This window comes from Piliocolobus tephrosceles, chromosome 2, assembly GCF_002776525.5.
Source record: "Piliocolobus tephrosceles isolate RC106 chromosome 2, ASM277652v3, whole genome shotgun sequence".
Lineage (NCBI taxonomy): Eukaryota > Metazoa > Chordata > Mammalia > Primates > Cercopithecidae > Piliocolobus > Piliocolobus tephrosceles.
The window spans coordinates 161,027,761-161,041,602 of record NC_045435.1 but is presented as its reverse complement, the minus strand read 5'-3'; the positions used below and the strand labels follow the sequence as shown (position 1 = coordinate 161,041,602).

Here is a 13,842-nt window from a genome sequence, read left to right as displayed (position 1 = left end):
CCCAGCTACTCGGGGGGCTGAGGCAGGAGAATGGCGTAAAATCCGGGAGGCGGAGCTTGCAGTGAGCTGAGATCCGGCCACTGCACTCCAGCCCGGGCAGAGCGAGACTCCGCCTCAAAAAAAAAAAAAAAAAAAGGAAGTCAGTACTTATAAAGGAGTACGCAAGTCTCATAAAAGCTCTGGAATCAGAGGCACCGTGTATACTGTTCAAGGAGGGATATAGAAAGAGGCTGAAACAGAACTAGTTGGCAGTTTATATATGGAACAGTTAGGCACTCAAGTCCCCTTCCCTTTGCCAAGAAGGAGACAGATTTATTCTCTGAAGAAACTCGTTCTGACTCAAGCACACTTATTTCTACAGAGGCTACAGGAAAGGGTCCCATATTAAAAATGGAGATGCGTGAAAGTCGGCATAGTAAATGGTACAATCTGCAGCCACTTCCACTTGCTTTATTCTAAGAACACTGGCAGCCAGATGTATAGTTGACCCTCAGCGAGAGACTAGATGATTCTATACTAGAAATTTGATTAGTTCCATTGAAAAGTCCTACAGATCCGACAGTTGAGATTTCTCCCTAGTTTTCTCTACAAGGAAGTCCACCAATCAACAAGCAAGCAAGCCTGCCACGTACATAGAATTTTCATTCAGCTTTTTAGTGATTCATTGTTAAATATGAATGGTCAGCTAAGGATTAATATACTTTTAAAAAATGACAATAATTGTTTACGTTTATCATGTACAACATATTGTTTTGAAATATGTCTTCATTGTGGACTTGATAAATTGAGCTGACCTGTGTATTACCTCACATACTTATCTTTTTTTGTGATGATAACATTTAAAACCTAGTGTTTCAGCAGTTTTCAGGAATGCAATATATTGTTGTTAACTATAGTTGCCATGTTGTAAGACAGATCTGCTGAACTTATTCCTCCTATCTAAGTGAAATTTTGTATTATTTGACCAATATCTCCCCAGCGTCTGCAGCCACCATTCTACTCTCTACTGGATTAGCAGACATTTAAGGGAAGCTTCTACCATGAAAGATAGAAACCAAACAAGCAAAATAGGGAAGAAAAGAAAAGAACTCTGGGAAAACAGGGTAACTGCAGTAAACAGAGGGTGATTTTAAAAATCAAAGCAAAAAAATACATTGTATCTTTAAAGTAATAATAGGATTCTGTCTTTTACAGTCAGAACATAGAGGTCTTGAAAATTAGAAATAGGAACAAACAAAAAGTTAAAATAGAAATAGTGTAAATATTTTGTAGCAGGCATAGTTGTAAGTGCTTTATATATAATCTAATGCCTTCAGGCCTGATGACAACCTTATAGAGTGGTGGTATCAGCCCCATTTTACAAGTGAGGATATTAAAGCAACAGAGAGTAGACGTATCAGGATTTTAACCCTGGCAGTTTGGCTCGTGTTCTTTTTTTTAATCCACCATGCCTTAATGTCTCCAAAAAAATATGATAAATAGAGAAAAGTTCCAGAAACAAGAGAGACTCAGTCTAGGGAGGTATACTCTCAGCCTAATGGGAATTCCAGAAAGAAGGAGAATGTCATGAACCCAGGAGGTAGAACTTGCAGTGAGCCTCCTAGATCACGCCACTCACTCCAGCCTGGGTGACAAAGAGAGACTCCATCTCAAAAAAAAAAAAAAAAAAGAAGAAGAAGAAGTAAAAGAGAAGAGGAAACAAGGGAGTGCACTTACTAAGCAAATAATACTAAGCCATTTCCCAGAGCCAATGTTCATGAATATCCAGTCAAAATAGCACAAAAAATATCTGATAACGGAAGAAAAACACCCTTACTAAGGACCTGCACTATGAAATTTCAGTGCATCAGACATAAAGAGAAAGTTTTAAAACTTTCCCAGAGACACAGCAGGCCACATAACAGAGTTTAGAAGTCAGAATGACTTGGCTCCTCAATAGCTACATTGGCAATTATAAGACAGTGGACGTTAGCCTTCATAATTTTGAGGGAAAATGATTTCTAACCTAAAATTGGATAACCAAAGTGGGGTTTTTTTTTGTTTTTTTTTTTTTGTTTGTTTGTTTTTGTTTTTTTTGAGATGGAGTCTTGCTCTGTGGCCCAGGCTGGAATGCAGTGGTGAGATCTCGGCTCACTACAACCTCCACCTCCTGGGTTCCAGCGATTCTCCTGCCTCAGCCTCCCCAGGCAGCCGGGACCACAGGCACACGCTACCATGCCCAATCAAGTATAAAGGGTAGAATGAAGACATTTTTCCAACTTGCAGGGTCACAAAACTTGTCACTCCTCTGCATCTTTTCTCAGAGACTGCCAGAATAAGGGCATCTACCAAAACGAGCCTAAACCAATAATTCTCAAGTGGGGTGATTTTTTCCTCAGGGGCATTTGTTAATATGTGAAAACAGTTTTAGTTGTCATAACTGGGGGGTGGGGTAGTCTAGTGGGTAGAGGCCAGGTATGCTGCTAAACACCCATAGAGGACAGAACCCTGTATCAATTATATGGCCTAAAATGTCAGTAGTGCGAGTGTTGAGAAGCCCTGGTCTCAACCAAAAGAGAATGTAATGGGGGACACAGAAAATGGGCTCCAAATGGGAGAAGAGGAAAGGGAAGGCCCAGGATGATGGCTCTGCAGCAGCACCAGAGAACAACCAGCCCAGCTAGAAACCAGTAGATTACCTGACTGTCTGGAAAACAGTTTTTTTTTTTTTTTGAGACGGAGTCTCGCTCTGTCGCCCTGGCTGGAGTGCAGTGGCCGGATCTCAGCTCACTGCAAGCTCCGCCTCCCAGGTTCATGCCATTCTCCTGCCTCAGCCTCCCGAGTAGCTGGGACTACAGGTGCCCGCCACCTCACCTGGCTAGTTTTTTGTATTTTTTAGTAGAGACGGGGTTTCACCATGTTCGCCAGGATGATCTCGATCTCCTGACCTCGTGATCCGCCCGTCTTGGCCTCCCAAAGTGCTGGGATTACAGGCTTGCGCCACCGCACCCGGCCTGGAAAACAGTTTTGAAAATGATTTGTAGATTTGTTGTTGTTGTTTGATTTGTAGATTTTTAAGGAGAGTTTGGGAAGAATTAATGCCAAGGTCATAGGACACTAAGCTAAATGAATGAATGAATACATGCATACAGTTTTCTCAAGGAAAAAAGGTGAACAACATGTGAAAAATAAAAACACTGAAATTGATGTAACCAGAAATTATGACATAATGTGCCACAGTGTGTAGCATTATGCTAGCATAAAAGTACTAAATCTTTATCTTCCACAGTAAGAATAGTAATATACAATTAGGGAGCAAAAATGAGTATATAAACATATTATTTAGAAAAATGGAGGCAGACACCAGGAAAAACACCTAGTGAGAAGGGTAAGAAGTTACCTCTAAAGAGTAGCACTCAATGTAGGGAGCTAGTAGGGCAAGGATGTACTTTTTTTTTTTTTTTGGGACAGGGTCTTTACTCTGTCACCCAGGCTAGAGTGTAGTGGCATGATCATGGCCCACTGCAGCCTTGACCTCCCAGGCTCAAGCAATTGCCCCACCTCACCCTTCTGAGTGGCTGGGACCACAGGTATGTGCCACTATGCCGGGTTAATTTTTTCCTTCATTTGTAGAGATGGAGTCTCGCTATGTTGCCCAGGCTGGCCTTGAACTCCTGGGCTCAAATGATCTTCCTGCCTCAGCTTCCCAAAGTGCTGGGATTGCAGACGTGAACCACCACACCCAACCTGTACTCTTTTCTTGTTATGTTTTATGGAACTATTTTACTTTTTAAAAATCAGACATTTTAATTCTTTGGATGTATTTTTCTTTCTAAAGAGTCTCCTTTTCCACTAGATATCTACAGTTTAATATCAGGGTTATTTATTATTGATTGTAAAAGTCTTAAGAGTGTTAGTTAGATATGCTCTGTTCTCACTTGGCTCAGTGGACTATAAACAGAGGAAGAAGAGCTCAGATGAGGATGGCTATAGTTCCTGGGGGTCTAGGACTGTGGAGGTTTTGCCTTTTATTTGGAACCCACCAGAAAAAGGAAGGAAATTAAATCCCATTTGTTTTCTAGCTCTTCCACATTGACTTTGGACATATTCTTGGAAATTTCAAATCTAAGTTTGGCATTAAAAGGGAGCGAGTGCCTTTTATTCTTACCTATGATTTCATCCATGTCATTCAACAAGGAAAAACAGGAAATACAGAAAAGTTTGGCCGGTGAGTACTGCCCTTGTGCCAAGGCTGAACACTTCTAACATTTTCTCATCTGACCACCTGGTCTAGCATTTCTTAGCTGTGGTATATGTGGATCTGGGAGATATTCAGTCTGATTATAGGAAGCTTTTGGGGGAATTTGCCTGTCAGATTATTGTGCTGGTTCAGAAATTCTCAGATAGGTGAAACAGAATGCTAGAAATTTAAAATAGTTATTGTATTTTTTTCCAATAATATACTACCTTTTACCTGTTTCAGAACATTCTCTGAAACTATTAAGACAGTTGATAGGAAAATGCTGAAAAGACATCTGCTGTCATTGTGTATGGAATACAGTAAGGGAACCAGGATTCAGGGCAAATTTTTAAATCACTGATCTATTACTGACTACCTACATGTTCCCAAGCATAATACTTGTCTTTTTGCCTTTGTTTCATCTTAAAATGGGGACAAAAATATAAAATTAAGGGCTACTATGATGATTAGAGACATATCATGTAACCCACACATATTTAACAAATGATTGTCACTATCCCTTATAGTTCTGTTTGGGTTTCCTCAGAATATGCCTCAGTGGGTCTGGTTTTCTCTTTGGCAAAATAAGGGGGATACAATTGGATGGTCCTCAGCCTGGCATGGTAGGTCACGCCTGTAATCCCAGCACTTTGGGAAGCCAAGGCACGCAGATCACTGGAGGTCGGGAGTTCAAGACCAGCCTGACCAACATGGTGAAACGCCATCTCTACCAAAAATACAAAAAGTAGCCAGGTGTGGTGGCGCATGCCTGTAATCTCAGCTACTCAGGAGACTGAGGCAGGAGAATTGCTTGAACCTGGGAGGCAGAAGTTGCAGTGAGCCAAGGTCACACCACTGCACTCCAGCCTGGGAGACAGAGTAAGGCTCCATCTCAAAAAAACAACATTAGATGATCCTCTTGAAGGACCATCTTGAAGAGAAGAGAGAGGGCAGGCAGGATGACAGGAAGGAGTAAAAGTACCGACACTGATTGGGGGTACATTAAAAAAATTAGTTTCTGGAATCAGACCACAAATACAGAAACCAGAAATATGTTCAGAAATCCTTGTGGATTATAATTATAACTGATTTAATAATCAGTTCTTGTGTCTCATAGAATTAAAAAGTCTAATTATTAATAAAAATGTAATAGCCTTTCATCATAGAATTTCTATTTAGTTGTGTTTTTGAAAAATATATTTGTGATGTTAGAGAGATTGATTGTTTTATGTAGATTTTAGTCCTGGGACAATTTTCACAGAAGTAAAAATCAGAAATGAACCTTTAGTTCAGTAGGAAGTTTCTTATTCTAATAGAAAATCTAGCTATGTTTTCTTAATTTCCTGTATGAAATGTGCTGTCTCCCCTCTAACACTGTGCTCATGTGATTTGCTGCACCACCCAAAGGTTCCGCCAGTGTTGTGAGGATGCATATCTGATTTTACGACGGCATGGGAATCTCTTCATCACTCTCTTTGCGCTGATGTTGACTGCAGGGCTTCCTGAGCTCACATCAGTCAAGGATATACAATATCTTAAGGTATAAAACCACTTTTCCTTCTCTCTTGGACTTTGTGGGCATTGAGCTCAGTTTTAGCTGCCTGTTTTATTCAAGTGGCTGAAGGGAGTAGAACAAAGTCATTTCCTCTACGATGGTTCTTAGGAGGGAAAGAATCTGGGAAGTTCACATAAAGGAGGAATTTTGAAGAGTAGCTTGTAACCCAGAAGATTTTCCCATCAGTAGAAGGGGCATAAAGAAGACTGGTATTGGGCTATAGCCTTTTTACTCACATTACTGAAAGACCACAGATCAGGCGTGGGTTGGCACCTTGATTTTCAACAGCCTGCCTTTTTCTTGTCAGGATCTTAGTAGGTCTTGAGTCATCTTACTGGATTTGGGTGGTAGTGGCAAGCAGCTGTGTGTCCTGCAGTAATTATAAATTATTTTCATCTTCAAAAACCTTTTGGAAGGAGTCATATTATCTCCCTATCTTGGGGTTCTGCCTCCTGCAGATGATATTTAAATAAGAACATGAAGCGTGCTGCCTGATGGTGGCTGGGGAGGCACAACCAATCCAGCCTTCTGCAGACTTTGATATTTGCACATCTCTACTGAAGTTACGTAAAATCGTATTTTTCCCCTTCCACTTTAGGACTCTCTTGCATTAGGGAAGAGTGAAGAAGAAGCACTCAAACAGTTTAAGCAAAAATTTGATGAGGCGCTCAGGGAAAGCTGGACTACTAAAGTGAACTGGATGGCCCACACAGTTCGGAAAGACTACAGATCTTAACGATCAGCCTTTGCTCCTAATGTATTTGTTGGTTTCATTTCATTTTCATTTTGCACTTGCACTAAATTGAACATGACCCTATCAGAGATGTTATAAAGGGAATGAAATCCTGGAACTCAGAGTTAACTTAAGAACAAGGCATCCCACAGAACCTAATCTGAACAATCCCCGATGATTCCCTCTGCTTTTTGAATGCTTCCAAGACTTATCATGAAAACTGTCAATGGATAATCATTTCCTGCTGACTTTGCACGCCAAGGAATGCTACTAGAGATTGTTTCTGTTTTTGTTTGTTTTTTTCTAATATTTGGTACTTTCCCAGAATGGTGTAAATACTTCTTTTCAATGTTGTAACCAAGTATTGTCACTCAGCCAACAACTTTTCCACACCTGGGGATTGGTGGCTGTTCTTACTTTCCAAATGAGGCTAAAAAGAAAGGCATCTTTCCTCCCTTTTAAAATTGTGTAAACTGCAAATTATAATTTGAATTTTTGATTATTTTCCAGAAGAAATCTTGTAAACCTGTGGATATTCATTAATTCTTTTGTTAATATTTATTTCCATGATAGCATCATTCCAGCCAGACTTGCTGAAAATCTACCGGTGAGGCAAATATAATATATATAAATATGCTACATATATATTTATAAAATTTCTAGTGGGAGTTCTATATAAATGTTTCTTTGGTATTCTTCAGCCTGTGATTTAAAGTTTTACAAAAAGCAGAGCTTTTTCCTAAGTTACTTTTCAGTTAGGTAACTGTGTGATCCAGTTCTTCCAGCTGCTTCTATAATGAGGCACATATTAATACAGTTTTTATATGGTATCTATGAAAGAGTTCACTTCATAGAGAATAATACTTGAGCAAATGTATCCAAGAAAGCAAGCAAATGAAAAGGAACCTATTTATGGAATAAACTCCAGATCTGAAATTCAGTATTTTTGAAAAATGCCAGCTCTTCTTACTGTATTTATTAAAACTTGTAATAATGTGATTTTTTTCAAGAACATTAGTTCAAATTGAAATGGTTTCATGCCACATGGAAATCTTTTAAGTTATTTGTTGAGGTACCATATATTTAGGGTGCTAGGGGCAAGTAATATTAATATGTGCAATAGGAACTACTGGTTTGAATGTGTAAATGGATGATCTCTCTGAGTTCTGACAACATCCAGCAAAACTACTGCTTATTCTCCAAAGAATTGGGAGCTCTCAATCCTCAGTGATATGGGAAAGAGAACTGAGTATTTGCCCTATGACTGAGTTTTCTATAGGAATTTTATTAAAGAATGTTTAATTTTGTTGTCCTTAATGTTCTCAGTCAAATAAATGAGTGAGCTGGTTTCGGCTGTTCTTGGAATGGGTGAGCCTCTTCTTTATGGGTAGAGCGGGCCTTTGGAACTTTGCACTGGAATTCCAAGAAATGGCCAAGTCGGTAGACAAACCAACGTCAGGAATAGGCTAAGGCCTATTATGGCCTCTTCCCTGACTTCTCCCCTTGTTTCCCAGCCTCATCAGGCATGGTGTAGGAAGCCCCTTGGACTTTGATGGGAGCTTGAGGTAAGGAGCCATGCATATGGGAGGTGCCCTGCCAAGGCCAGACTGTGCTGCTTTGGAGCTCTTGTTCACAGGGCAGATGCCGGAGCAGTCCAGTTCCTTGGAAATAACTCAGCTGAGGATGGGAGTTGGCCTCTGGATTCCTCATTTCTAGGGCTGGTATAGACTGACTGAGACTTCCAGGAATAGGACTGTGGAAGGACAGGTTTATTCAGAGATCTTTGTCTAGTAGCCACCCACCACTTCATGAAGCAGGCCGCAGGTCAGTGGTTTGGAGAATGGTGAACACTGCCAGGAAGAAATGGATACCATTTTTTCCAGAGGGGTCAGCCAAAAGGAGGGCCTTGATAAATACATGCCAAATCAGTGAATGTGGATGTCTTTAAGAGCAAGAAAGGGAAATGAACTTCTATGTGTGTCCCCAAACAGTCCTGGGCCTGAACCCAGGATAACTCTTGACCCCCTCCCCTCTGACCTTTTCTACAGGCCCCCACTCCAATGTAGCCAGGACAGCGTTGCTTAGTAGCTACTGAGCATTCCTAGCAAGCACTCCCTACAGACATTTTGAATTGCATGTCTGTGACCTTCAAGAGCTCTGGTTGGGCCAGAGAGGAAAAGGTAGAAGGCAAAAGGATAGCTACGCTCCAGCACGTTAGGACTCCAGACTGTGCAAACAGCTTCCTACGTAGGATTGGTTACCCCATGTCTTGACTCTTGAGCACTCTGACCAACAATGGATATTATCCCAAAACATTTTAATTCCTGTCTTTTGATCCTTTCCCATGTTCCCCTGAAACAAGGTCTTAGAAACTGTACATTTCCATACTTGAGGATAGCGTCTGTGTCTAGCTGGGTCTGGCGGGGGTAGGGGCTGGGAGGGGGCAGGCAGTGCAGAAGGTGACTGTTAAAAGTAATTCTGGAGTGCTCACCTCCTGTCTATAGGCAGACCCTGGACTCCAGAGACCAATATTTGTAATCCAACTCTGCCTTTGTTACCCTTAAGTAAGGTATTTATTTCTCAGGGTTTATGCTTCCTAGTTGATAAAATGAGACTATTAATACCTACCCCACTCAACTTCTCTGGGGTAGGGAGGGCCTGGGTTAAAAGTAGGGATAGGAACTTGTGCTGAGCCCCAGCTCAAACAAAGTCACTTCTTTCCTTGCTCACCCCTCTCCAAGACTACTGAGGGAAGGAACTCTGGGGAGGAAAGCCCCATCCAGTGTTCTACCTTTGTCTTCTCTCTGGGGAGACCCTCCAGGGTATTCTCAGTTCTTCCTTGTCCCAGACAAGGACAGACAGCCTGTAACATAGGGGTCACTTGTCTACAGAAGGTGAAAGATTGGTCTGTGGAATAGAGAGCAGATAGGTACCATGCCATGTTACCCTGCCGAGTGGGGATGAGCAGCTCTTAGAAAGGAGGGGGCAAGGGCTGGAGTTCCTTGGAGGGGGAAGAGTGATGGGAAGAGCTGGCTAGGTACAGCATATATGCAGGCTTGGAGGTGAGAAAAAGCGGGATTCATGGGCACTAACATGCTCAACAATTGTTTCTTTCCATCTGCCTTCCCATTCTTCCACTCCAGAATACTACACCTCTTCTCAGGGATCTAGCCCCATCCTCATGGAGCTGCTTCCTCCTTCAGTATTTGGCAGTTTTATCCTCTTCTCCAATGATGGAAAATCTGTCTGACATTATCTTCTCAGATATTCCTACTCTAAGATGTATACGAACATTTTAGAACCCATGATTCCTTTTCAATTTTGACAAAGCCTAGGTTCAACAACTTAGAAATTTTCGCCTTCCAGACCCTCCCTATCTTCCTCTCTCCTACCTTTTTTTTTATTATGAAAAATAAAGTATAGAGAAAGGTGCATAGACACTTAAAACAATAACATTAATGTATAAAGCAAACAGCCATGTAACCATCACACAGATCAAGAACATTACTAACACCTCAGAAGTCCTTCAGGCTCCCATTCCTGGTCAGGAGTCCCTCCCCCTTGCCAAGGAAGTCACTATACCCTCTCTTATGGCAATTATTTATTTCTTTATGTTAGAATTTATGCTGCCTACTTTTTTAGTCAGGTTTTTTCACTCAGCGTTGTGTTTTCAAGATTCAGCCATGTAGTTGCAAGTAGCTGTACTCATTTATCATTGTATAGCATTCCATTTTGTGGCTGTCACATAATTTTATACCCTTTCTACAGTTAGGATACATACAGTTTGTTCCTAGTTTGAGGCTATTAGGAATAATACGTGCCACTATCATTATAGTTTATCTCCTGGTTCACATACGTACATGTTTCTTTGGGTGTATATACTTTGGATGTCATAGGATTATGTATATGTTTATCTGGACTGGGTAATGCTACAATAAGTGGTTGTACCAATTTCTTCCTCTTTCAGTGGTACATGAGAATTCTTGTTGCTTTACATTCTCAACAAAACCCAGTTAATTTTTAGTCATTCTGGAGTATAGAATCAATTGATTTTTGTTTCCTTAATTAGTAATAAAATTAAGGGTTTTTTATTGTTTTTGACCATTTGGATTTTCTCCTTTGTAAAATTCCTGTTTAAATTCTTTGTCCATTTCTTTATTGGGTTACTTGTGATTTTGGCTATTTGGGTTCTTGTTTTTTTGGTTTGTTTTGAAGAAGGGTTTTTTTTATTTTGCTTTTTTTTTTTGTTTTGTGAAGTTCTATATATTCTTTTGGATACAGACTTTTCGTCAGTCATAGGTGTTAAAAATCCTTTCCCACTGTGTGTATAACTTTCCTTCTCATTCTCCTAATGGTTTCTTCTAATAACACAAGATCTTAATTTTAATGTTGTAAAATGTGTCATTCTTTTTTTGGGGGGTTAGTACCCATATGTAAGTGTTTAGATTTCTTTTCTCTGAAATCTTGAAGATACTCTCTTGGATTATCCTCCACACACTTTGTATTTTTACCTATCCCATTTAGATCCGTAGTTTACCTAGAATTGCTCTTTACAGTGTGAAGTTCCAGTCAATTGTTTTTCCCATATGGGCACCAAATTGTATCCTTCCTCAGTTTTCTTTGAAGGGTTAAGTAACGTGTCCATAGTCACAGAGTAGTTGATGGAGCCAGTATTCAAACCCAGGAAGTAAGAAGCCTATTTCAATTATCTGTGCTCTTTACTCACAATGCCTCAATACACATGTCAGATTTATTGGGTTCCACAAATAGAAACCTGTGGAAATTTTGAATCAAATTGCATTTTAGGTTGAGACAAATTGTCATTTCCAGAATATTGAGTTTTCCAAAGTATGTAAGTGGAATACCCATTTATTTAGATTCTCTTTCATTTATATCCACAGTGATTTATAGTATTCTGTGTTTACATATTATATACATCATTTGTTAGATTCCTGGGTAAGTGATTTTACTGTAAATTTCATTGTTGTTAATCTATAGCAATCATTCACAAAGTGTGGTCCCCTGATGAGGAGCATCAGCATCACCAGAGAGAACTGATTAAAAATGCAAATTCTTAATTTTTAATTTTTGTGAGTACATAGTAGGTATACATATGGGGTACATGAAATATTTTGATACAGGCATATAACATGTAATTATCACATCAGGGTAATTGGGGTATCCATTACCTCAAGCATTTATCCTGTGTTACTAACAATCCAGTTATACTCTTTTAGTTATTCTAAGATCGACAATTAAATTATCAACTATAGCTACTCTGTTGTGCTATCAAATACTAGATCTTATTCAATCTTACTATTTTTTGGTACCCCTAGAAATGCACATTCTTGGTGGGGCCTGGCAGCTCACACTTGTAATCCCAGCACTTTGGGAGGGTGAGGCCGGGGGATCACCTGAGGTCAGGAGTTCAAGATTAGCCTGGCCAACATGGTGAAACCCTGTATCTACTAAAAACACAAAAATTAGCTGGGCATGGTGGCTGGCTCCTGTAATCCCAGCTATTCAAAAGACTGAGGCAGGAGAATTGCTTGAACCCAGGAGGTGGAGGTTGCAGTGAGCCGAGATCACACCACTGCACTCGAGCCTGGGTGACAGAGTGAGACTCCATCTCAAAAAAAAAAAACAAAAAAAAAAAAAAACAGAAAAAAAGAAATGCACATTCTTGAGCCCTGCCCTGGAGCTACTGATTTAGAAATGGGGGTGGAGCCCTAAAACCTGTATTTAATTTAGTTAATTTATTTATTTTTTGAGATGGAGTCTCGCTTTGTCATCCAGGCTGGAGTGCAGTGGTGTGATCTCGATTCACTTCAACCTCCGCCTCCCAGGTTAAAGCAATTATGTCTCAACCTCCTGAGTTTAGCTGGGACTACAGGTACGTACCACCATGTCCAGCTAATTTTTGTGTTTTTAATAAAGACAGAGTTTCACCATATTGGTCAGGCTGGTCTTGAACTCCTGACCTCAGGTGATCCACCTACTTCAGCCTCCCAAAGTGCTGGGATTACAGGCATGAGCCACTGCACCCAGCCAAACCTGTATTTTAATAAAGTTCCAGAGCAAAGGTCCATACAAATACATTTGATGTTTGTATTTGGCAGACTTACCAAACTTTTTAATTAATCCTAACAATTTATTTATATGAATTTTTTTTTTTTTCTTGAGACAGGGTCTCACTCTGTCACCCAGGCTGGAGTGTAGTGATGCACTCTCGGCTCACTGCAGCCTCTGTCTCCTGGGCTCAGGTGATCCTCCCTCCTCAGCCTCCTGAATAGCTGGGGCCACAGGCATGCACCACCACACGCAGCTAATTTTTTTTTTTTTTTTTAAGAGACAGGGTTTCACCATGTTGCCCAGGTTGGCCTCAAACTTCTGGACTCAAGCAATCTGTCTGCCTCAGCCTCCCAAAGTGTTGGGATTATAGGCATGAGCCACTAAGCCCGGCCTGTATAAATTATTTTGATTTTGCATGTATCACCTGAAAGTAACTATGGCTGTGTTTCTTCTTTCAACATTTTATTTCTTTTTCTTGCCCTTCTGCAATGAATGGTTCCGAATTCTAGTAAAAGGTTGAATAGAGATAATACTCAACCTTTTGCTGAAGGGTAAGTTTTCAATACTAAGTATGGTTTTTTTCCGTCGATGTTTTTTTGTGGATATCTTTTTTTTTCACCATGATACATAATTTAGTGGAGAGACAAACTATTCACACAGAGATGATTAGCATCACACAGCGCTTTAAGCAGATACTGGCAACACTGGAACTCACCACAGTAGCGATGAGAGAGGCTGCAAAATTATTAAAGTAGTACATCATGTGCTACAGTTAATTTTATGCAGTTATGATTTAATACTGCATTTTTGTGTTCCCATTTTTCTCTTTTAAAAAGTTTTTTTTAACTTTTAGGTTTGGGAGTACAAGTGAAGGCTTGTTACATAGGTAAACTTGTGTCACGGGTTTGTTGTACAGATTATTTCATCACCCAGGTATTAAGCCCAGAAGCAGAGAAGATAACTATTGAGTACTGGGCTTAATACCTGGGTGGATCTCTTTTATCAGACTAAAGAAGCTACCTTAGCTTTCTAATTTGCTGAGGGGCTTTTTTAAAAATAATTAATGGATGTGGAAGTTTATTAAATGATTTTTCTGCATTTTATTCAAGTGATCCTAAGGTTTTTCTCATTTGGCGAGTTATATTTATGTTTCAACATTAAACGAAGTTTGCATTCCAGCAATGAGCCAAGTTGATTGTCATTTTTTTTGTTGTCTGTTTTTTCAAGAGTTTTTCTCAGTTTGTCCCCAGGCTGGAGTGCAGT

At 40.1% G+C, this 13,842-nt stretch overlaps 1 protein-coding gene across 3 annotated transcripts in view; it reads left to right on the top strand.

Annotated features, from left to right (window-relative positions):
* PIK3CB (phosphatidylinositol-4,5-bisphosphate 3-kinase catalytic subunit beta) overlaps positions 1–7,876 on the top strand; it is a 188,863-nt gene extending 180,987 nt beyond the window's left edge. For 2 of the 3 annotated variants that reach the window (XM_023187838.1, XM_023187839.1), the window contains 3 exons: positions 4,062–4,207; positions 5,627–5,759; positions 6,373–6,809. In XM_023187838.1, the coding sequence (XP_023043606.1) occupies positions 4,062–4,207; positions 5,627–5,759; positions 6,373–6,510 (417 nt within the window). In that variant the 3' untranslated portion in view covers positions 6,511–6,809. Of the gene's footprint in view, positions 1–4,061; positions 4,208–5,626; positions 5,760–6,372 lie in introns of all 3 variants that reach the window. The other variant, XM_023187840.1, reaches the window with a different exon arrangement.
* Positions 7,877–13,842: the final 5,966 nt, after the last annotated feature.